Source organism: Euleptes europaea, chromosome 9, assembly GCF_029931775.1.
Source record: "Euleptes europaea isolate rEulEur1 chromosome 9, rEulEur1.hap1, whole genome shotgun sequence".
NCBI lineage: Eukaryota > Metazoa > Chordata > Lepidosauria > Squamata > Sphaerodactylidae > Euleptes > Euleptes europaea.
Genome location: NC_079320.1, coordinates 51,913,802 through 51,939,281, shown reverse-complemented (window position 1 = coordinate 51,939,281; position 25,480 = coordinate 51,913,802). Strand labels below are relative to the sequence as shown.

Genomic DNA, 25,480 nt, shown 5'->3' with positions numbered 1-25,480 from the left:
AATTCTAAATCTTTGGGCATAGCCCTGGCAGCAATGGCTTATAAGCCTTGATATTTTGGCAGACAAGCCAACCAGCCATCTCGCCCCTATGGATACTCTGGGGCCTTCCAACAGCAGTCACAGTTCGGTTCCTCCTTCCAAAATCCTCAACAGGATAGGAAGTTCTCGGGCTGACCCAGGTTCAGGAAGGGTCCCAGGCAGTTGCCTAATCGCTCTACCAAACCTAAGCAAGCGTGACTACATGTTTCCGTGTCCTTTACGGACCGTCTGTCTGGTTATTACCACAGTTGGTCTTCAATTACTAATGATGGTTGGGTTCTTAAAATAATAAAACATGGTTATTTTATTGAGTTTGAAACACTGCCTCCCTACCTCCTTCCGGCTTCCTCTACATCGCTGGCTCCCGCCCAACTCCTACAGGAGGTCTGGGAGCTCCTAGAAAAAGTAGCCATCCAGGAGGTACCCCCTGAGGATTGGGGACAAGGATATTACTCTCGTTTCTTCCTGGTCGACAAAAAAAAAGGGGGGAATGCCCTATTCTGAACCTGAGGGGAGTTAATGATTTCGTTAAATAAAGAAATTTCGTATGCTATCATTACCTGAGGTTCTGACACTGCTAGATGAGCACATGTGGTTTGTTGTTTTGGACTTAATGGGACACATACTTTCACATTACAATCCACAATGATTGCAGGTGTTACCTGCGGTTTCTCTGTAATGGGAAACACTATGAATATACGGTTTTACCCTTTGGTCTCTCTACAGCTCCCCGCACCTTTACCAAGTGCTTAGCTGTGGTAGTGGCACACCTGGCTCTGCGAGGCTGAGCAATTTTCCCGTATTTAGATGACTGGCTGATAGTCGGTAATTCAGATTATGCTCTTGCCAGTCATGTCGAGCTAGTACTTTCCGTATTAACTGACCTGGGGCTCATGGTCAACTATGAAATGTCTCAGTTGATGCCTTCTAAGGCCATAGACTTAATGGTGCCCGCCTGGATTGGTCTCTGCCAGAGCTTATCTCCCAGTTCAGAGAATACGCTCCATCCACAAGCTGGTTACCCGGTTTTCTAAGAAAAGGTTCCAGACAGCCCACACAATACAGAAGCTTTCGAGCCTTATGGCCTCCACGACTGCTGTAGTGGCCTTTGCTCACTTGCGGATGCGTCCCTTGCAAACCTGGTTCCTCTGAGCCTTTCACCTGAACGTTGACCCTCAACATAAGAGACTGTCTATCCCTAGATCAGTCATTGCCTCCCTAAAATGGTGGTCCTCACAGGCTAACCTTTTGGCTGGGGTTCCCTTTCAGACTCCCACTCCTCAGGTCCACGTATTCACGGATGCCTTCCTGTCAGGATGGGGTGCTCACTGTATGGATCTTAGGGCCCATGGTGTATGATCTCCCTATGAGTCTACCTTGCACATTAATCTCTTAGAGCCCGTGCTATCAGGCTTGCTCTCTGTTCCTTTGCAGGAGTCCTCAAGAGCCGACGCATTCAGGTCACTACAGACAGCTCCACCGCCCAACACTACATCAACAAACAGGGCGGCACAGGGTCCGTTTCGCTCTACAAAGAGGCCGTCATGGTCTGGGAATGGGCCATAGCTCATGGCACCGATATCACTGCGATTCATATTGCAGGGACGAGCAACACGCTCGCAGACATGCTGAGCCGTCGTCCAGACAACATCCACGAGCTCGCACTAGGCCCACAGTGTCTACGTTACCTCTTCCTCAAATAGGGCACTCCCCTAATAGACCTGTTCATGACCCAGCACAACTCAGTGTGCCCTCAGTTTTGCTCCTGAGTGGGAGCATGCCCAGGTTCCATGGGGGACGCATTCCAAATGACCTGGTCGAATGCTCTCTTCTAAATATTCCCTCCCTTCCCCTTACTGGGCAGGGTTCTAGCCAAGGTCAAGATGGACAGGACAAATTGCATCCTGGTGGCGCCATTTTGGCCCAGGAGGCCCTAGTTCGCCACACTCATGTCCCTGGCTCGGGGGGAGTACTTGTTCCTCCAAGAAGTGTCCCCCCACATTCCCCCAGAGTCAAGCTGGCTGCATGGAGGATCCAGTTGTGAGTCACTGGTCAGAAAGGGTGGCTCAGGTGCTCTTGCACTCCCTCAAGCCGTCCACTAGGCACTCCTATGATGCTGAATGGAGACGTTTTCCCCTGTGGGCTGCTGACAAGGGTTTGTCCCCAGTTAAATGCCCCGTCGTCGGTCTTCGACTACCTCATTTGTTTAAAAGATGTTGGACTATCTAATTCCTCCATTAAAGTACACTTGGCCGCTATCTCGGCCTTTCATGTTGAGTTGGACTCTTTTTCTGTGTTCTCACATCCACACTCGAAGAAGTTTTTACAGGGCCTTATCAATCTATACCCTCCGGTGTCCCCACCTGTTCCGCAGTGGAGCTTATCCTTGGTGTTGTCCCAGTTGATGAAACACCCTTTTGAACCCTTGGCTACTTGTGACATTTCCCTTTTGTCCTATAAGGCAGCCTTTTTGGTCGCCATTACCTTGGCCAGGAGAGTAAGTGATCTGGCGGCCCTTTCCCATTCTCCACCTTTTACCAAGTTTCACACTGACAGGGTAGTGTTGAAACCCAAGCTTTCATTTTTGCCCAAGGTGGTGTCCTTGTTCCACCTCTCACAGGACATTGTTTTGCCCATATTCTTTCCAAACCCTTCCTCTGAGGCGGAAAGGGCACTACACTGTTTGGATGTGCGGAGGGCCCTCCTTTTTTATTTTCAAAGAACTGCAGGCTTCAGAGTGGATAACCTGTATTTGCTTTAGCGGCCTCCACAAGGGTCACCGGGCTTCCCCGCAGACCTTATCTGGGTGGATTACCTCAGCCATTAGGTTGTCATATGAACGAGCACATGTGGAATGCCCGGACATGATCAAGGCGCACTCCATCAGAGCTTATGCTGCCTCCATTGCCTTCTTGTCTAAGCTCGATCTCTGGGACATCTGTCGTGCGGCGACGTGGTCAACCCCTTCTACATTCATGAAACACTATGCGGTTGATGTAGACTCGTCTCGAGAGGCAGCAGTGGGACAAGCCGTCTTGCAGTCTTTATTTCGGTGATGGTCCCACACCCACCATCCTGGTAAGCGAGCTTGCTATTCTCCCAATGTGGGACTGCATAGAAGCCACGCAGATGAAAAACAGAGTTTCACTTACCTGTAACTGTTGTTCATCTGGTGGTCTTCTATGCAGGCACACATCCCTCCCTCCTTCCTCGCTGCAGGACCTTCCTCTAAACATGTGAGTGGGTTCCGTGGCGGCGGTTGGAGAACTGGAGGGGAGAGCGCTCCTCCCCCTGGTCATGTGACTGGGCGGGAAGGCTACATGACCCTGGGGGGAGGGGAGCGCTCTCACTTTCTGTGGTTGGCCTGCACCTGCGCAGTCCCAATGTGTGCCTACATAGAAGACCACCAGATGAACAACAGTTACAGGTAAGTGAAACTGTTTTTCTCACCTACTGATTGGTATATTTAGTTAATTGCTAAACCGTTGCTGTTTTTGGCTAGGTGAGAGAAGTGTTGGGGCTGCTCAAACCTCAGCCTGCTTGCTCTGCTGAAGAAGAGATGAGAACCAATTTTCCTTGTTTTGTGGAAAAACTTCACCAAATGAATAAATTGCCTGCGCTGTTTTTCCTGTAAGGAATTCAAATGGGGAAGAGATGGTCTAATTTGCACAGCTGTGTTATGCATAATCAGTGAGATAGCAATTTGTATCTGAAAGCTAAAATGTATCTGTATGTATCTGTCATGCTGTTCAAAATGTTGATTCCTTCTACAAAAATCTATACTATATATAAATCATGTATACTGTGCTATAGGGATCAAGTCTGAGCAGGTCTACTCTGAATAGGGTTGCCAACCTTCAGGTACTAGCTGGAGATTTCCTGCTATTGCAACTGATCTCCAGCTGTGTCAGGACTGGTATCAGACCCTGATAGAGATCAGCTGATAGAGATCAGTTCACCTGGAGAAAATGGCTGCTTTGGTAATTGGACTCTATGGCATTGAAGTCCCTCCCCAAACCCTGCCCTCTTCAGGCTCCGCCCCAAAAACCTCCCACCGGTGGCGAAGAGGGACCTGATAACCCTAACTCTGAAGCAAGTGTTAGCAGAGTGAATTTTTGTTCACCCTGTCAGGTGTAGCCTATTGTACAGAACTATGTTATTTATTTGAAGAAGTTACACTACTAGATAAACAGAGTGGTTTCTTAGCTGCATGGCTAGCAGGAAAAGATGTGATGAAGTAGGACACAAGTCTGAAAGTTGCATTCTGGGGACAATGAAGAAACAACATTCAGCAGAAGGAAGAAGAGTAGTGTCCATTTCCCTATCTGACTAGTTTTTGCATTTTCTGCCCCCTACAGGAGCTGTTGCTTTGTGTACCCTTGACAGTGTATATTCCAACAGTCAGTCCCATTTTATTCAGTGAGGTTTACCCCCAGGTAGAGATGTAAAAATTTCTGGAACTTTTGGGGAAAAGTAGAGTTACTTCTGCATGGAGGCAATTCTTTGTGTAGTTCATTATTTCTACTGCTAAAAAAGTAAGTCTCCAGCTCATTTAGCTGATCAGTTAAAAGGGGAACTATGCAGCCTGTTCCTTTCCTCTTATAACTCCATAACAAAAGGCCTAGAGACTTACTTTCTTCTAAATAAATGAATATTGGGAACAAGTAGACAGTCGCAAAGGATCATTATATTGATATGATCTGGTACATGTGTATGTCGGGGGAATGGCAACCATTGGGGCTGAGGCAAGGAAAATGGCATCAGCGAGAGCAGGACCTATACAAATGTCCCCCTTCCCATCCACATGGTGTCCAAAGGCACTATGACCATGATGTTTCCCCAAAGATCATACTGAACAATGTTTGGGGGAGATTGTGGTAAAATGGGAAGAAACGCAGAAACAGCACAAATAGAGGATGACCTCTTTGTGGATGTTCCTAAAACAGTGCTGCTTTAAGAAAGCCAAATTGGAACAAAACATCTATATGGAAACAGCCTAGGGGTTCGGGGTGGGGTCAGACATAACAGTGGGATGTGTGTGTGTGTGTGTTAAGTGCCGTCAAGTCGCTTCCGATTCATGGCGACCCTGTGAATGAAAGTCCTCCAAAATGTCCTATCTTTGACAGCCTTGCTCAGGTCTTGCAGACTGAGGGCTGTGGCTTCCTTTATTGAGTCAGTCCATCTCTTGTTGGGTCTTCCTCTTCAACTTTTCCTAGCATGACTGTCTTTTTCAGTGACTTGTCGTCTCATGATGTGACCAAAATACAAAAAAAACAACAACAAAAAAAAAACAGTGGGATAGAGGAGATGAAATAAGAAAGCAGAGTAGAAAGGGAAAGAATTGGGTCTTCACTATTTAAGATCTAATCATAGCTTGAAATTTCATTTTAAAGATTCAGGATTAATGCAGTGGAAAATTGGGCTAATGAAGTTTACAAGGCCTTAGAGAAGAAGCAAAAGAACAAGCAGATCCCAGGTTCTGAAAAAGAGCAATTGTTAACAAAAAAACGTAAAAAGATTGAAAAGTCTTTGGCAGGTCAGAAAGAGTAAGTATTATAAACCCTTTTTGGAACATGCTTTAATTTCATAGCATTTTTAGATGTATCAAATCAAATGTGAATAAACGAAGGAGTAAATTATCTGAAGTAAAACATTGTCCTCTATTAAACACCTATGTTTTTTTAATTATAAAAACAAATATAAAACGAAAAATTACTAGTTGTAAATGGTTTGCTAAATTGTTTAATGCTTGCCTCCATATTTCTTTATCTAAGCTTCAAAATTATGCCAAATGCCACCAACCTGTTTTTAAACAAGGGAAAATTCTTACCTTTTCAGTTGCAGCTTGAAATTTATTTCTAGTTGGATTACCATTTTCATTATTTGGATCCCTCTTCACACAAAAAGGCACTTTTGTTCATGTTTGGGGGTGGGGGGTTGGAGCCATCTTGAACAGGTCTAATCAGAAGTACCATTGTATTTAATGGGGCTTACTCTGAAGAAACTGTTCTTAGGATTGTGTGTATGAGCCTCCCCGTATATTGTATGAGCCTCCCTGTATATTTGTAAATAGCAGGTGTGTGGGACTCAAATTTGAACTGGCAGTACAAAGCATAAGGAGGGGGATTTAAACCTTCCCCTGGGCTTCTTTCCTTTACTATTAGATCTCTTAAGACAAAGTCCTGTGTCAGGACTGGTATCAGACCCTGCTATGTTTACTTCAGTGGTGCAAATGGCAGCTCTGCACGGGCTCTCAGACTAAGAAAATGGCATAGTGAGGGGAAAGCTTAAAATCTTCTCCCTGATGCTGTCGTCCAGATCTGAATTGGAATTCTATGAGCTTGCTGTGTAAAAGGGGAGGAGGAAACAGTTTCAGGGGGGCTCCATATGTGGATCCTTGGCCATTTCATTCCTCTTTTCGGCTCTTGGTTATTCGCTTTCAATCTTGTTGGACTTTGATTCCCAAGTTCGCCTTCTCTTATTCCTTTTTACCTGCAGTCTTTCAGGAGGAGCAGATTGCTTAAGGAACACTTGACAGCAGAGTTCCTCACCAGCTTTATGACCTGAAAATGTACATTCCCAAATGTTTAGAAAACAGTGGCACCAAATGCAAATTATACTTGCACGTATGTCAGCAGAGCGTAAAGGGAAGTTGTACTAGGGCCTCGACAAATTATTTCAAAGTAAGACAAATTATTTCAATGTACAGTTTAAGAACTGTAAATCAGGTGGTATTTTTGTAGTTTCCATTGTGTCGTGTATAAAACTTTCAAGTCTCTGTCTCACACACACACTTGAAAGAATACACACATGACGCTGTCCATTCTTAAGAACAATTTTCGTGTGTAAAACATATAATAAAGTATAAGAACTGATGAGCTTCAAATAAAAGGAAATAACAGCATTTACAATCAATGCATACATTTTTCAGTGATAAAAAAGTCAGCCGTACAGATGACAGAATAACTAAGATGGCTGAACTTCAAAGCATAATGGATCGCCTTGAAAAAATTGCTGAAACCCCTTCTGACTGCACGTATGCAAATGATCAAGCTGTTGACAAGGAGGTGAGCAGAAAAACTTTCCTAATACTTAAAAAGCCCCTAATGACCTGCTTATTTGTTTGATTTGTACCCTGCCTTTCAATCAAGACTGGTTCTTAAAACAATTTTCAACAATTTAAATCCTTCACAAAGATGCAGTTACCAATACACAAAAACAGAGAAATAAACGGAGAGAAGAAAATTATGAAATAGATGTAACCATCTAGTTCACAAAGTAAGCAGAAAGTAATGCAAATAAAGGAGATTTATGTGTTCAAAAACCAGAACTTGGAGTAAATGCAGCTTTCCTTGGAGTCAGCCCATATCCTTCACTTAACTGGACATGAAACTCCTAAATCTCTCCTCTCACCAGGAGGTTACAGGCCTCCCAATGAAAGGCAGGAAGCACAGAGCACTCGCCCTGGATCAACAAAAAGGGACAGCAGCCCTCCTTCCATCGCATCCATTAAAGATATATCTTCCCATGCTGGCATGATCAGCCAGTACGTTGTAGTTGTTAGAGAGTTAGACTAGGATCTGGGAAACCCAGGTTCAGTACTTTCTCTTTCATGGAATCTTGCTGGGTGACCATGGGCCAGTCACACACACTTATTTTAACCTACTTCACATGGTTGTTGTGATAAAATGGAGAAGAGAACTATGTAACCTGCTTTGGTCCTTGCTGGGGAGAAAGGTGGGTTGTAAATGAAGTAAATTAATAAATAAGCTTTCTTTCTTTCTTTTCGATGTATCTATTTATTTATTTATTTATTGGATTTCTAACCCACCCTCCCTGGGTTAAACTATTCTCACTTACAATGGTAGCTAGTAAGTACAATAATGTCTTCTACAGAAGTAGTTTGGTAAAGAGATGTGTGCTAAAAACATGCAAGAATCCAAGAAGTTACACATAAACAAGATTATTCATTTTTGGCATGGACTAAAATAATTTACTGGGAATTCATACTATGTAAACCATAACTTTTTATTGTCTTAGGTTTTTTACAAGATATTTCACCGAACAAGATTCATGAAAAAGCACAAAGAGCTGCAAAAGCTGACACTTAGAGGCATTGGGTACCATCACGCCTCTGTGGAGTATAAAGGGAGGCAAATGGTGGAGATGCTGTTCAGGATGGGATTTATTCAGGTTTGCCAGTTCCTTCCAATTTCCTCCCCTCCTTCCCTGTATGTTTGTGAGTTTGTGCACTCCAGGGGCACTATTGCCTGTGTGAACATATGTTCTTGCTTGAACAGACAGGAGACATTGACATGGATCCTACGGCCCCATTCTGTGGGAGCATCAGCAGTGCTGCTGATAGAACAACTTCTCTATCTGCAACTTTTGTCTTTTGCTCCTCCTGTGGATTCCCAATTTGTCTGACATGCTGATCCTTCATCTTCAGTGTGATGGAGGGGGGGTGTTCAGAAGAAGGCGGCAGTGAAAGTGGGAAGGTTGGGAACCTGCCTTCCTCTAGCCCAACTCTGCTTACACAACTTAGGATCCAAGCCAATCACTTAATTTTAAGGTGACAGCAGCCATGTTGCAGAAACCCTGCATGGAAAAGCTTAACTTTCATGACCAATGTCACACTGGGAATCAGGCAGCATCTGACAAATACACTCCTTCTCCCAGCACATGCAAATTCATGGATAGAGCTACTATAACCTACATAAAAGGGTTTGAGTTGCTGGTTGTGCCCATGAAAGGTTGTGCCCAGCAAAGGCAAATGCGATCTTGGGCTGTATCAACAGAAGTATTGTGTCCAGATCACGCGAAGTGATGGTATCGCTTTACTCTGTTCTGGTTAGACCTCACCGTCCTAGAGTATTGTGTTCAGTTTTGGGCACTACAATTTAAGAAGGATGTAAACGAGCTGGAATGTGTCCAGAGGAGGGCAACAAAGATGGTGAGGGATCTGGAGACCAAGTCCTATGAGGAAAGGTTGAAGGAGCTGGGTATATTTAGCCTGAAGAGGAGAAGACTGAGAGGGGATATGATAACCATCTTCAAGTGTTTGAAGGGCTGTCATATAGAGGATGGTGCCGAGCTGTTTTCTGTTGCCCCAGAAGGTCAGACCAGAACCAATGGGTTGAAATCAAATCAAAAGAGTTCTGTATTGAAATTAGGAAGAATTTTCTAATAGTTAGAGCGGTTCCTCAGTGGAACAGGCTTCCTCGGGAGGTGGTAAGCTCTCCTTCCCTGGAGGTTTTTAAGCAGAGGCTAGATGGCCATCTGTCAGCTATTCTGATTCTATGACCTTGGCAGACCATGAGAGGGAGGGCATCTTGGCCATCTTCTGGGCATGGAGTAGGGGTCACTGGGGTGGGTAGAGGGGAGGTAGTTGTGAATTTCCTGCATTGTACAGGAAATTTTAATACTATTTTAAAATTGTGGTTAAAAACTGGAGTATTAGGTAGAGGCGTAAAAGAAAATTGAAATAAAATATCAACAAGTTCCGGTGACAGGGTTTCATTAAGTTTGTCCCAGTATTAGCTAATTTGTTTCTTATTAGCCTAATGTGACTTTCTCCCCATGTGGTTCCCAACAGTGTATCTCTTGACTGTTATCTGCTCTCTTTTTAAAAAGTAGCATTATTGGATTTTGTTTTAGGTGGTGACAGCCACAGGAACCTTGGCTTTGGGAATCAACATGCCATGCAAATCTGTCGTTTTTCTACAGAATTCTGTGTATTTGGATGCTCTGAACTATAGACAGGTACAAAAATATGCAGGCTAAGTAGATTCATTTTTATAAATATTCAGAAACTTGTACGTTTGAGGGAGGATTGGGTACAATACATACAAATTGCCCAAGTATGAAATTATAGGCACAGTTTCTATATATACGGATGGGCAAGGGACTCAGTGTATTTATTTATTATTACATATATGACCCATCTTTCTTCCATTATGAAACTCAAATGGCATATACAGTGTTCCCCATAAGTCTCCCATCCAGGGACTATCCAGGCACAGATACAGGCCTATTTAACTTTCAAAAATTGTTGGAACCTTTGCCCTTCAAACACATCCTTGGAACAATGTAAGCTTCCCATTCTTCAGCCTGCCCTCAGCCTATATGCAGCTCAGGACATCACACATTACAGGTGTATGATGCGCACTTCCGATATGCTGATTCAAGGACTGGTATTTGGATTGCTGAAGATGGAAGGAAGCAGATCTGGCCTCTGACACATCTTACTTTCCTTTGGATTTGGAGATCCCTCCCTTTCTTTCTCCCTCTGCACTCTGTGGCCTCCTCCCTTACAATCTTAAAGCGGCAGTTGACCTTTTTTTTTAGGACTGCATTTGACTAGTTTAGTTTTTATTTATTGGTAGTACTAATTGAGAGTTTAAATTGTGGTCTTTTAGGGGGGTATAATTGTTGTTTTATTTACATTGTAAATAAATGTACATTTACATTGAGTTCTGCAAGGTAGAAAAGTAGCTAGTTTTAATTAAATACTATTATGTTTGCATTGAAATGTTCTTCAAATTTACCTTTTCTGTAGTGATCTTAGGTAGCTTTTCTTCTTTTTCACTGTTTAGTCTTTACCATTTCTTAATTTCACACTTTGGTTATCCTTAGGGTTGCCAGGTTGGTTTGGCCAGCTCAGGAGTGGGGATTGCGCATGCACGCAGCTGTGCATGACGCAATCACGTCAATTCTGGTTTATACCTGGAATCGTCACATTGTGACTGGCTGGTTTACCGCTCAAACTAATTGTGATGCAGTGCTTCCGGGTGTAAACTAGAAGTGATGTAATTGTGCACGCATGCAGCCTCCACCCCAGCTCCGCCCAAAAAACCTCCCGCCAGAGGAGAGAGGGGACCTGGCAACCCTATTTATCCTCCATTTTGTTCATCATTCAGTTTTCTCTCAGTATTTCCATACTTTTCTAACCCTGGTATCTTCTTCCCATACACTTTTCTCCATTACCAATCTTTCCTTTCTCATGATGTTGGTATTTATTAATTCGTAATTTTATAAGGTCTTCCTTTTACGCCGCTTTTGTTCTTGTTGTTAATGCAAGTACCTCTTTGCCTTCTATTATTCCACTTAATATTCTTACTAGTTTCTTCCTCAGAAGGTTTGCTTTTTATAAAATGCTGAGAATGTGGCAGAGGGGCTTTATAACCAGGCTACATTTTCCCACTGAAAACTATACACCCAACTGCTTTTAACCCAATATGGGAAATTATGGGTGTCAATAAGTTTTTCTAGGAAAATGCCCCTTCCTGGTATTTGTTTCTTTTCAGTGTGTATTCCAAGCATCTGTATTTTGTAAAAAGAAAACTGAATTAAAATAGCAGGTTTACATGAAGTTGCCTTATACTGAATCAGACCCTTGTTCCATCAAAGTCAGTATTGTCTACTCAGACCTGCAGCAGCTCTGCAGGGTCTCAGGCAGAGGTCTTTCACATCACCTACTTGCCTGGTCCTTTTAACTGGAGATGCCAGGGATTGAACCTGGGACCTTCTGCATGCCAAGCAGATGCTCTACCACTGAGCCTCAGCCCCTCCCTAAAACAGTTTGTTTGGCCTTGTTCTTTCAGCGTTATCCTCAGGTTTATAAGTTGTGAGAACGTAATATCTTGTATCCTGCTTAATTTCAGATGGAATCCAGAAAGTTGTTCCTATGTACTTCCTATTTAAAAATCTTTTTGCAATAAGACTCAAAGGGTAATTGATTAAAAAATCAATGCTGCCCTTCAGAATGTGTTGTATTGTTTGTTTTTCTGTTTTATATTTTGTAAGCCACTTTGAATCTCCATTAGGGAGGCAAATGGAGATAAAAATACTTTAAAAATTCATTAAAATAAACTAACTAAATATTTTCTTTCCTGACGTTTCGCCAGCAGCTGTGGCCGGCACAGCTGCTGGCAAAACGTCAGGAAAGAAAATACCAAGACCATGGTTACACAGTCCGGATAACCCACAAGAACCAATGAACTCTGACCGTGAAAGCCTTCGACAATAACTAACTAAAATTAAACAAATTAAACAAATACTTGAATTATATTAAATTAATTAATTGAGGAATTAAATAAGTTCCTCAAAAATCACCTACTAGTTTAAAAGACTGTATAGTGCAACCCTAAACAGAGTTACACCTTTCTAAGACCATTGTCTCATCATAGGGTTTTCAAGGTAAAGGTTGGTCAGAAGTGGTTTACCAGTGCCTTCTTCTGCGCAGTACTAACCAGGGTTAGCTGTAGTGGCAATGCCGTTGTCTACAAAAGCTCCTCCACCAATGTCACCTTCCACTACTGCTGCTGTCCAGTAGCTAGCCTTCAAGGATTCCTCTGCCCTCATCACCATTGGAACTGCCTGTTCTCTTCTGCTGATGTGGCCATTGATCCCTGAAGTGGGTGGATGTATCTTCGTCTGGTGTCTCAGCTGTGACCATTCCGTCTTGAGTGACTCTGCTGGGAGTCTAGTCTCTTGTCAGAGTCTAGACCCCATACGGTATTGCTCCCAGCTTCGCTGACACACACAAACTCCCTCACCACGTTAAGGTGTGCATCCAAAATGGAAAAGAGGAAGACCCAACAAGAGATGGATTGACTATAAAGGAAGCCATGGCCCTCAATTTGCAAGATCTGAGCAAGGCTCACCATGAGTCAGAAACGACTTGATGGCACTTAACACACACACACACACACACACACACACACACACACAAAAGACCATTGTGGTCAATGGGCTTAGAAACTGTGACTTTGCTTAGGGATTCTACTTTTGCTTGGTTTCTTGCTCTGATTTCTGATGCGTGGAGTGCTTCTTTTCAGATGTCTGGACGTGCTGGCCGGCGTGGTCAAGATCTGTTGGGAAATGTCTTTTTCTATGGCATTCCATTGCCCAAAATACAGACGCTCATGAAATCAAATGTACCTGAACTTCGAGGACAGTTTCCTCTGAGTGTTTCTTTCATCTTAAGAGTCATGCTGTTGGCTTCCAAAGCAGATGACAAAGAAGATGCACATGCAAAGGTGATCTGAGCTTATATATTTAATGAGAATAGTTTTCATGCAAATTATTTATGAAGCATTCTTAGCTTAAATAAATAAATCTCTTATTATATTCTTATTATATATATTTAAAATGTTTCTGCATTCTCACTACTGACAGTGCATTCCTAAGGAGAGTTACTCTGTTCTAAACCCATTCATTTCAATGGGCTTAGACTGGAGTAACTCTCCTTAGGAATCCATGGTTAGTATACAACTTACAAATCCATACTAACTGCTGGTGTCATCAGCCATTGGATCCAAGTGGTATGACGGGGAGGGACATGATTCTGTACCCCTCTCCGTGTGCTGTGCAGCATACTGCTCTGGAAGGTCGGCATGTTCCCAGCACTAGGATGGGGAAGACTTAGGATGCTGCAGGAAAAAGAAGGTGACAAACAGTTCCTTGCTCTGTTCATGTCAGCATGGGATCCAATTTGATAACTTTATGAATGTATTTACATAATATCCCACCTTTTTGTTTCCTTCACCCTCTGCTTAGATAGTATATGACTCATTCCATGTTTGTTGATACTACATACTCAGTTAGTTATGTATATAGTAGGAGAACAGAGGGTTGACTCCTGCAGTAAGTTTCCACCAACAGAAGAGGGTCAATTACTGTGGATTCCTCCCTTCCACTGCAGACCTTCATACTGTTTCCAGGGGTCCCCTCTTTCTCATTCAGGGATGATTTTGGCAGGATGGGGAAAGCAAGGAGCTCCTGTTCAGCTGACAAAAATACCTTCTGTTGGTAGAGATTTACCACTGAAACCAACCCAGCATTCCATATTTTTTCTAGTAACCTTTAAATTAGATATGCTGACAATGTATTAATGCATGTGTTTTTCCCCTTCTTTAAGGCTTTATCATTATTGAAGCATTCACTTCTGTCCTTCAAGCAGCCTAGGACCCTGGAAATGTTAAAGCTTTATTTTTTGTTTTCTTTACAGTTTCTTGTGAAGGAGGTAAGAGTTCAAGTAATCTTTGTTTGGTCTTGCATTTTAGATATGATCACCCCCTGGGGGCCAGAGTTCCATGTGCACCCAAGGCTGCTATGACCAGTTAAATTAGAAGATTAGAACTTGCTGTATCAACAAAAAAATATGCCCCAGTAGCATTTTCTGTCGGTTGTAGACTAGCATCATCTTTCTTCTGATTGAGACTGATGTTGCTCACATGTTCTAATGAAATTTGCTTCCACTTGTGGCCAACAAAAGTTCAGGCTCCTTTAATTGCGGCTACCGAGTATGATCTATTGTGACACATTCCGTAGTATAGTATTTAGCAGCAAACTCTGACAATTGCAAGTTTTGGTTGATACATTTGCCTTTCAGACCTAAAACAGCAGCAGAAAGAGGTATGAGAATAACAGCCTTAATAAAACTTTTCTTACCACAATAAATCTCTTAAAATATGAAACCAGTTAGTCCTGTGTGCTGTGTACCCATATACTGTATATGACCTTGACAGTATTTTTTTCTGATCACAGGTTAAAGTGAGTAAAAGACAGCTTTCATCTTGAAACAGCCTTCTTGAAAAATCTAAACATGTCCAATGTTCTAATATTTTAGGGATATTTGGATCGGGACGGTAATACCACAGGGTTTGCTGGACTTGTTACCCACTTGCATTATCACGAGCCTTCCAATATTGTCCTAGTTGAATTTCTTGTGCAGGGCTTGTTCCACAAGCTGTGTCAGCGGAGCACAAAAGGTAGGTTTAGACAGAGAAGGAGGGAAATTTTTTCCTTCTTTGCTTCTCCTCTGTTGGTATTGTTTTTAAAGGGAAGGGTGAGGAATGCACAATGCACTTCACAAGCTTGCTTTGGAACCCACCTTTAGACTGTGCGTATGTTATCATGGGTAACAGGCTGATTGCACAGGAAATTCAACGTGACCACCTAATGGAAATGCTGAAACGTCAACATAAAATGGCAGACAACGTATCTTTTCTTTCTCAGTACAGAAAAATACATTGATTGTAAATTGCAAGTTTTAACTGAAAATTAAACAATGGACAGCCCAGTCCTCGGGAGGGGGGCAGGGCAGAATGACCCCTACGTAAGGGCAGTTTATGCCGCTGCAGAGCCGCAGCACAGCTGTGCCATTTTTGCTTGCTAGTGCATCTTTGGTGCAGGGCCCTGTGCCCGCAGGAAAAGGGGCATTCTTGGAGGCTGGATTGATGCTAGTCATTTCTCAGTGCCCTTTCGGCCTGGGAACACCTCCTTTTTCGGGCATGTGGCATGGGACACTGTCTGACAGCTACCTGACTGGTGAGGGTGGAGGCGGGGGGTAATCCCTGGGCCAGAGGCCTGGTGACACTGATGCCTGGGCACATCTGAGGATGCTGCCTCCTTGACAACGTGGTCACCCTTGGCAATGTGGGCAGCCTGCTGCACTGTGAGGTCACCAGTGTGCAGTCGCCAAACCCTGATGCTCTTGTTGGCGACCACGTTCACCCCCACTCCCTTCCTTTTCCAGTCTTTGTTCATCCTTTGCACCATGTGGGCACTATGTCACCTTGAGGTGGGCAATGCGCAAAGGATGCTGCTGGCCATGGCACAACTGTCTTTTGTCCTAGCATTTTGGCCTGTCCTTGGTCCCTTTCAGCTGGAGGATGGTTGCCCAATGGAAGGGGGTGGTGGGGATGCCCTATTGACATTTGGGAGAGCCCTATACATGTGGTAATGGAGCCAGGGGAAGGAGGGGGACCTGAGTGGGTTTGGGTCATCATGGAGTCCACCCTCCAAAACAGCCGTGGTCTCCAGCGTGACTGGTCTCATGGGTATGGGGACTGTCTACAATTTCAGGGCATCTCCAAGCCCCACAGAGAGACTTCTCTCCCTCTCCAGGTCCCTTTAAGGGGGTTGGACCCTGAGTGGCAGCTCATCTTTCTGTTCCCACTCCTCTTCCCTAGGCTTGTTCTGCCTGTTTGCTTTTATAGGTAATGATTTTTGTAAAGCTATCTGTTACTAATCCTGACTTGAGAGCTATTTTTGTTAGTATTTTGCACTGGTGTTCTAGTTGTCACATTTTTTTAAAGAGTTGAACCCACATGGAACAACCAAAAAGGGGGAATAACTCCCCCCTCCCAAGGCCATTTGGAGATGTGGAAACGGCATGGAGAAGAAGGCACGAGCCCCTCTTCTGCCCATGTCACAGTTGTCAGCTCAATCTCGCTCTCCTTTAATTTTAAACAGACAATTCCCAGAGGCTGCTATGTGGCTCTAGGGAGAGGAAGTCAAATCCGGGGAACCCAAATGCAACTCTTTTCTTTTTTTAAAAAAAGTAATGTCTAGTTTGGCCCAGTTAACCTCTCATCCAGGAAAATTGCCAAACAACCTACCCACCTTCAGATAGTGAACTAGATCAGGCACCATAAAACCATTCTCTGAGCATGTACGTGGAGGAATGAATACATTGTAATCGAATGACATACTAATTCTTTAAGCTGAGAATAGATGTGGGCACCATACTGCTCATCAATGAGTTCCCTGCTGACCATTTATTTCTTTTCCAAAGCATCTCTTCCTCAAAGCAAATAGCCAATTCTGGCTTTCCTTCAGCTCATTAAAGCAGCAGATGCTTCAGAAGAACCCCAGAGGCATTACCTTTGTGTATGCAAGGAACATGCATTAAGAAACAGCTGCCTCCACTGTAAGTGGATACTTGGCTTGCAGCCTGCCAACCTTCTGTGACTGGCCCTAGTACCCCATGGCAGCCATTTTGTGATTAGCTCCAGTGCCCAGTTCCAGCCATTTTGTGTTAGCACCCACTCACCATTCTCAATATTCCAGAAATGTCTACAGGCTGGACAACATTACGGAACTCTAGATAAACAACCTTTAGCTAAACTACCTGTATTTTAGTACAACCTAGGAACTGCTAACAATTTGACACAAGCTCTTCGAGACGTTCTTTACATGACAATTTCGAGTTCAAAATATTGTTTCCCCGTAATGTAGTTCACTGTTCTTATACTAGACATAAGAATCCAAATTCATTTTCTTTAATATATAAACGGATGAAGCTACAACTGAGCTTACATCTTTAATAACAAATATACACAGGGAAATTGTGAGGGAGTGTCATTTTGTGACAAGTTTTCATTCTGTAGAAACAGCTTACTGTAGTAAGTCTGCTGTCTGCAAACATAGTACCTTATGACTTCCAAGTAGCCATAATGGTCCAAAGCAGAATCCAAATCTTTATTAAGACCAAGTAAAATGACACACAACATTGTAAGCTTTCAAGTTCTCCAGAACTCTTCATCAGGCTAATGATACCACTCCCACCCAAAAAGAAATAGATGTTTCAGGCCATTTGTTTACTCCTCCAAAAACAATTGTTCAGGCCTAGGGAGGCATGAGGTGCAGGGCAGAGTTGGTATCCTAGACTATAATTTTTTTAAAGAAAATGTAGTACTGTCAATAAGTCTGATGTGGAATTTCTGTATTAAACAGCATCAAGGCTTTTTTCTGAAGAAGTGATGGAAAGGTTAGTGCTAGTATTGGCACATCTTTTTGGAAGAAAACACATACCAGCTGCTGTTGTGAATTCTAAAAGGAAATTTTACCAATCAAAGGTAAGGTCAAAGCCTTATTTGCTAAACAAATGTAGGAAAGCAGGAAGAATAGTGCAGAAGAGCAGCTACTGCAAAGGAAGAATGGAGAGGGTCATGAACCTGTAGTTATATACTAAAATTGGAACAATTCAGGGAGGAAATAAGAAGAGTTTAATTTTGAGGTTTCTTCCCTTGCAATATGTGTCATCTTGGGGTTGTGCACTTCTTCGAGGCACTACGAACTACCATTTAGTCAAGAAGGTATAATGGTTTGGCTATGTACTCGATTACAGTCAGTCAACTTTAATATAATATGTGTGTTATACTTAGCATCTGATTGTGGTCTGTAGGTAAGATTGGAAGTAAGCAGGGTAGGTTCAGGATTTTGGTCTCCTTCTGCCATGGGAGGTTTACTATTTGTCCTGTAAGCATTGCACCTGATCTGATTGTAGCACACTGTGGTCAGGAGTGGTGGAATCTTATGGGATCAAGCACACACTGGCCGCTTCTGAAGGAGCATGGGAAGACAGTACTGGTAGGCAAGGGCTGCCTGGACTGCAATTGGTGCACTGTGTAGGCACGCAGCTGAGTGGCTAGTAGAACCCAGCACCAGTAACTGACCTTGCCTATGCTGGGTTCCACTGGCCGCTTCCTAGCTTAAGTGCCTGTGTGGTGTATAGAGTTGCCAGCTCTGGCTGGGGAAATACCTGGAGATTTTGGGAGTGGAGCCTGGAGAGAGTGGGGTTTGGGGAGGGGAGGAACTTCAGCATGGTATAATGCCATAGAGTCCACCCTCCAAAGTAGCCATTTTCTCCAAGGGAACTGATCTTGATTGCCTGGAGATCAATTGTAATAGTGGGAGATCTCCAGGTGCCACCTGGAAGTTGGCAGCCCTAATAGTGTAGCAGCCATGGTACCAGCAGCTCTCTCACCACCTCTCATCAACTGACAGTAATTTTCTCCCAGCAATAATTCTGTTGTCTTTAGGTGTTCCTTGAAGATCTCCCTGACGATTTTGCTGCTGCTTTGCATGACTACAACTGCAGAATACAAGAAAACTTCGGGCAGTTTCTACAGATCGTTTCTACGACGGTAGATATGAAACAAGAATATCGGCTTCCCCTTTCAGAACTCAGTATGTTTATATGTCATTGACCTGAAAGAGATTTGCATGTTTTCCAGTGGTTTGGTGTTTAGCAAGTTGGTAGGGAACTCCGCAATCTGTGTTAAGGCACTCAGATTTATTGCCCCTGTTCATAAAATCAAACTAGGCCTTTTGTCCTTGACTTGACCTGTCTTATAAAGTTACATGTATTTATTATTTACTTACAAGATTTTAACTCCCACCTTTCTGCCCCAAGGAGCCACCAAGGCAACTAACAAATTAAAATATACAAATTAAAATATTATCTTAGAAGCCATTAAAATAAGTTAAAACCAAAGTACAAATGATAAAAACAACAGTTAAAACATTGGGAATGAAGGGGGGATCACTGAGGGAATGCCAAGTGAAACCCAAAAGTCTTCATATGCTGGTGGAAGATGGCAGCAGAAGGAGACAGATGCATATATGCAGGTATTGGATTTGCAAGTAAGCATTATACATAATTTGTTCGTACTCAACCGAAATCTGCCAAGTATCTTTTTCCTCAATAGGGAGAACACTAAAACCATATTACTGTATCAAAATATATAAAACAATGCCAGCAGCATCAGGCAGCCAATTAAAATATGTGCAGAAGACACACAACATCCCATTGCTGAACTAGCCAGCTAACAGGGCCATACTTATACCCTTCTAAACCAGTGGCTTCAAGGGACTTAGAAGGGTGTGACTCGGGTTTGTCAATCACATCACAACACTAAATGTAACCTTATTAACTAATTTATTAAAAAGATTTCTATGTTTTCTTTCCATCTAAATAGGGTCCCCAAGGCAGTGGACATAAAAACATAGACATTAAAACAGCATTTAAAATATAAGTGTATATAAAATATTTAAGCAATTCAGTGACACATATAAATAAAAGAAATGCATAATACAATTAGGGAGGACGGCCAATAATAGAGGGGGAATGCCAAAGAAAACAATGATACATTGGAAAGCAATGATACAGTGAGATAGACTAGTTTCTCTTGGGAGGGAGCTCCAAAGTTTTGGTGCTTTGACCAAGGCCTTTTAGCCAGTTGCCACACATCTAGCCTCAGCTGGCCGGGGCACCCAAAGCAGGGCCCCCAAAGGTGACCAGAATGGTTGGGTAGGTTCATAAGGGAATAGGCAGTCCTTTAGGTATGTGGTACAGGATGTTAGAGGTCAACACCAGTACCTTGAGTTGGGAAGCAAATTGAGAACTAGCATAAATGGAACAAGACTAGAGTGACATGGTCTGTATGATCCGCTCCAGTTAGCATTCGGGCTGCATTTTGTATCAACTGTAGCTTCTGGAGGGGTCCTCAAGGATAGCCCCATTTACAGCAAATTGCAGCAATCTTATCTACGTGTTACCAGGGCATGCACCACAGTGGCAAGATCTTTTCCACTCAGGAAAGGCTGTAGCTGGTGTACCTGCTGAAGCTGGTGAACGACACCACTGCCACTGTTTATCCAACAGAAAGCCTGGATCTAGCAGCATCCCCAAGCTACAAATTTTCTTCTTTAGGGGGAGTGCAACCCCATCCAGAACAGGAGCTATCACAATTCCTGGGTCAAACCAACCTCCTCAGTAGCACCTCCACTTTGTCAGGATTAAGATTCAGTCCGTTAGCTCTCATCCTTTTTATTATATTAGTGAGTTTATATGCAAGGTCTTTTGTCCTCAGCATCTCTTTGGTTCACTTGCTTCACTTAGCTGGAGTTAACTGGCCTTTGGGCACCTAGCTCAGCATTACCTGGAAAAAACTCTCCAACATCTCAAGCAGGACTTCCGCATACTAGCCATGCCAGATGTTTTAATTGGATATGGCCAGGGATCAAACCAAGCATGGCTCTTCCCACATTTCCAGGTTTCATGGCCAAGACCTCTTCTCCTCCCTCCTATTTTGAACATGATAGTTATACATAGGCTTCAAATTCCAAGAAGAGCCACACAAAATCAGGCACAGTCACCTACTATTGAAAACATGCAGATTTCTGACAAAAAACACCTGTTGTACATTCTGTTTCCCTGTCGTCAGAGTACAGCAGTGTTGGGTCCTCATTCATAAATCGTTTGCCTTCGTTTTATAGATTTTTCAGATACAGAACAGCTTGAATCTCAGTTTGCATCTCACCTCATGAGCTGCAGTGAAGGAAGGGCAGCTGTTTCACCCTTTGTGTGCCTTTCAGGAAATACAGAACTTGATTTACTGAATGCAGTGACTGTCAACAGTGTGAGTCAAATTTATTAGAATGTATTTATTTAAATATTAATACCACCTTTTAGAACATGCTTGAGATAAAACTATTTTTTTAAAATTAATAGCCAGCCATCCTGAGAAGCAAAAGGAACAAGTAATTGATGAAGTGAAGATCATGTTGTACTTGTGCGTTACTGTACCTTTTGTCACAGATATTTCTCAAATCTCATTCTTTCCATGTAAAGTAGGCACCAAGTATTGATAAGAGAGAATAAAAGCATTTTGTGAATAGTTCAAGGAGCCTACTATTTCTTAATAAATAACTTAGGGTAAATTCATGAGAGAATGTATATAAAAACATAACCACATTAGGAGAACATGAAGATTCTGTGTATAATATTCTTTTTTTTAGAATTATGAATATGCATAGCTACAAGTGGTGGTTTAAGTGAAGCACCTATGGGCATAATAGCTTGAGCTTTTGCTCACTGTATGGTAGTAAATAAAGCCTACAAGTATTATAATATCTAATTTTTTAATTTAAAGAATTTCTTTCTTAAATCTTTCCCTTTTTACTTTCTCATCTGAGCCTCCTGCCATTTACGTGTAAAAGACATTCCATTCCCCCCCCCCCACCACGGAAATTCCAGTCTTGGTCTGTTATGTATATAGGATGTTAAAATTGCCATGACACCATATTCTGCCAATTTGTTTTTCCATTCTTCCACAGTTGGCATTTGTCAGCTTTCCACTTTGCTGCAAATATTACTCTTGCTGCTGTTACCTTATATTTGAATAATTCACTATGAATTTTGGCATAGTGCTTGGTAATACATTTAATAACATACTTTTAGGGTCCTAATTGTTGATAAACCCCTTCTGCCCAATCCCAAAGCTTGGAACCAAATATTGACCCTAGGCATGCCCAAACAGCAGTCATCCATGCCATGTCAAACTGCTCTGCAAAGCCTCACTGCTTTGAAAAGTTACTTAGACAGAGGCCTGGTATCAACCCAGCTCCTCACCCTTATACTCACATCACTAGTTGGCAGTTTTCTTTGGTTCCAACTAGAATTGTTTGTAGGTTCAGGACAGATTGATTGCAATATAACAAAGGAACTTGCACAGTAATTGCTAAGTAAGAAGCAAGACATTGCTTATGTTGTTTCTGGTAGGTCATATTGCGCACAATAGGTATTACAGCTGCAAACATTCCAGTCCTCTCTTCAAAGATGTATGATAATCAAGGAAGAATTATGCCACTTAATGCATATGTGCTTGATTTCTACAAACATGGATCTTTGACAGCAATGAAACAGGATAACAGGTAGGTGTTTGGCTTCCAGATTTCGATATCACTATTCATAATCAAAAGGCTACGAACGCATACAGCAAATGTCACCTTTACCCATGTTCAATAACAGCCCTGTTTCAGTAAGATATTAGTGTCCTTACGGCCACAACCGTTATATGTCCAAGATCCAGAGGCTCATGGGAGCTGCAATTAATGCACAGAAGTCCTGAAGAGATGGTACATTGATTTCCTTCCTCCATTTTTACTCACACAATTCGAAATTCAGTTAAATGGACTGTTTCTAACAAAACGTAGTTCAAGATATTTTTTGTTTGACAGTAATGTTACTGTTAGTTACTGCTACATACTGCTATATGTAGTAACTGTTTGAATAATAAAAGTATACTAAGCTTAACTTTGCATCTTTTTTTAAAGCCTGCATGAAGGAGAGGCTTACTATATGCTGAGAGACTTTGCCCTTTCTATTAAAGCAATCAGGTATGTAAACTACAGCAAATATTGGGCTTGCCATTAAGTCTTACTGATTTCCTCTAGACCAGTGGTTCCCAACCTGTTTTTGACCAGGGACCACTAGGACTTTTTTGTTCGGTGCAGGGACCCCAAGGTTCAAAATAAAATTCCGAGAATTTGAAAATAAACTTTAATCATAACTGTTAGTTAAACATTAAACTTAGAATAATATTTGAATATATATTTTTATAATAGAGAACTTTTAATTGAAAATATTAATTTATTATGGGTTTATAACTTTGTTTCGCGGACCTTAATTTAGTTCTCGCGGACCCCTGGGGGTACACGGACCCCCGGTTGGGAACCAGTGCTCTAGACCAAGCTAAAATGTTAGCAGCTTGATTTTGCCATACTTCTAGAAATGACTGTGTTATCTATGCCTATTGTTCAAAACTTGTCAATTTTCATAATGAAAATCAGCTCTGCCAACCCCTCTCCCCATCCTTTACATGCAGAAATATAGGTATTCACAGTGATACACAGTGAGGAATCCAGGTGCCGTAGGTCTGTGAAAACTGCTCTTACTAATTCAGGTGGCTCACCTTTCTCCATATTACCAAACATAACAGTTCAAGCACATGATCAAGACTGTGTGATTCACCAAGAGTTAGAGGCCAGATCAACAAAATTATCAAACCAGAATATATAATTTGGAAAACAAAGCCTAAATTCTAGAATGTCAAAAAAGAAACATGAGATAGCATTATAGTTATTGACTTCACGGCCTGTTGCCATAAAAGTGCCACATTTCCAACCCAATCAAAAACCAGGAGGCAGATCTCACATGGAGAAGGAAATAGAAATTATCTTTAAGTGTAAGGAAGTGTTGCTGGAGATCAAGATAATGCATACTATTGTACTCCCTGTTGCTATGTATAGATGGTAAAGTTGGGCAGTGAAAAAAGCTGGAAGAAAATAGATTTGAAATATGGGGTTGGAGGAGTTTTACAGATACCATGGACTACCAAAAGGACAAATAAGTATATTCTAGATCAAATCAAGCCTGAACTCTCTCGACATTAAAATGACTAAACTGAGGCTATCGTTTGGTCACATCATGAGAAGACAAGACTCACTTGAAAAGTCAGTAATGCTGGAAGTTGAAGGCAGTTAGGAAAAAAGGAAGACCCAACATGAGATGGTTTGTCTCAGTAAAGGAAGCTTGATCATGGCTATTAATGAGCAAATGTTTTGAAGGTCATTAATTCATAGGGTGCCCTGATCTGGATGGCCCAGGCTAGCCTGATCTCAGGAGCCATGTTGGGTCAGCCCTGGTTAGTACTTGGATGGGAGGCCACCAAAGAATACTGGGTTCGCTATGCAGAAGAAGGAAATAGCAAACCATCTCTGTTAGTCTCTTGCCTTAAACCCTACTAGGTTGCTGTAAGTCAGAAGTGAATTGATGACACATAACACACAGTCAGAAGGAAACTAAAAGGGAAACTCAAGTAAGTCAATGATCCAGTATTGGGACCAGAGCTTTTTAATTTATTCATAAATGGTTTGGGCAACAGGATGGCGGATGTGTAAAACAGTATGCTGAACTAGATGGCCTCTGATCTGATCCAACAGGCTCTAATTGTGTTCATTCCTAAACATGCTTATTCAGCAGCAATTGCCCCTGAGTTGAGTGTGATTTACTCTCAGTGAAGTACACTTATGAATTAATCTACATCCTTAGAATTATCCCCCCAAGCAATTTACCTGTATCAATCTTAGGAAGCAAAGTCTCATGCTTTATGAATCTGGATGCACATACATACTCATATTATCATTGGTGTTTTTCCACAGGGGGATGGGCTTATGAGGTCTTCCAGCATTTTTCCTGCCTCAGCCTCTTGGCAGCAGCCATCTCATGCCACTGGGAACTTTTTGATGAAAGGGTTCTGTTTCAAAAACAGGCTTCAGAAACAAACTAAAAAGTTTATGCTAAAATACACTATGCTAAAAGTTGTCTTATAAGTGGGAGTTGGGATGATCCCTTAAGAGAATACTGCTGGACCAAGCTTTTCTCCTAGAAATCCAGCTGTGTACTAGAATGTTTTAAATAGTTTTGTTAAATTGACTATATTCCTTGCAAAGGACAGTCTTTTCCAGTCACTGAAGCTATATCATCATCATAAATCCCTACAACCCACATAAGGTGGATCACAGTTGTCTGCCATTTGACTGGAGCAAAATGTCAGGTATGTCAGGTATTATTTTAGACCATACAGCACTTAAGCAAAGGTGGAAAATTTTGGCCTGCATATTACAACCACATTTCAATCTTTTCATTAGGATAAGAGTACAAGTATCTGTCCTATCAAACTGTTTAATACTTGCTGTTTCTCCTGTCTTCCAGTGTTTCTTTGTGCGAACTCTGTGACAATAAGGATGATAATGTTGTACAAGCATTTGAACAACTAAGTCAAGAATACTGGGAGAAACTGGAAAAGGTGTAAAGAACAAAGCAGCAAAAGCATTGCTCCGTTGAACATGCCGATACTGAAACCCCAAGGGGCTGCTAAATTATCAACTGTTATTAGATTAGAACTATATATGTACAGATTATAACTTTGCATGGGCCACAAAGTTGATTACTACTGCCTAAAGGGAAAATTGAACTTTGCCTAGGACCAGTGGCTGCCCTTTCTCATAAGTGGGTATAGATCAA

General features: G+C 42.2%; 1 protein-coding gene across 1 annotated transcript in view; it reads left to right on the top strand.

Moving 5' to 3' along the window:
• The window catches only part of DDX60 (DExD/H-box helicase 60), a 63,642-nt gene extending 38,374 nt beyond the window's left edge, over window positions 1-25,268 (top strand). The window contains exons 24-37 of the mRNA XM_056855060.1: window positions 3,542-3,669; window positions 5,433-5,585; window positions 6,971-7,106; window positions 8,080-8,232; window positions 9,697-9,801; window positions 12,879-13,079; window positions 13,961-14,065; window positions 14,672-14,813; window positions 17,563-17,684; window positions 18,651-18,798; window positions 20,890-21,032; window positions 22,175-22,326; window positions 22,729-22,791; window positions 25,169-25,268. Coding sequence (XP_056711038.1) covers window positions 3,542-3,669; window positions 5,433-5,585; window positions 6,971-7,106; window positions 8,080-8,232; window positions 9,697-9,801; window positions 12,879-13,079; window positions 13,961-14,065; window positions 14,672-14,813; window positions 17,563-17,684; window positions 18,651-18,798; window positions 20,890-21,032; window positions 22,175-22,326; window positions 22,729-22,791; window positions 25,169-25,268 — 1,851 coding nt within the window. The remainder of the gene's footprint in view (window positions 1-3,541; window positions 3,670-5,432; window positions 5,586-6,970; window positions 7,107-8,079; window positions 8,233-9,696; window positions 9,802-12,878; window positions 13,080-13,960; window positions 14,066-14,671; window positions 14,814-17,562; window positions 17,685-18,650; window positions 18,799-20,889; window positions 21,033-22,174; window positions 22,327-22,728; window positions 22,792-25,168) is intronic.
• Window positions 25,269-25,480: the final 212 nt, after the last annotated feature.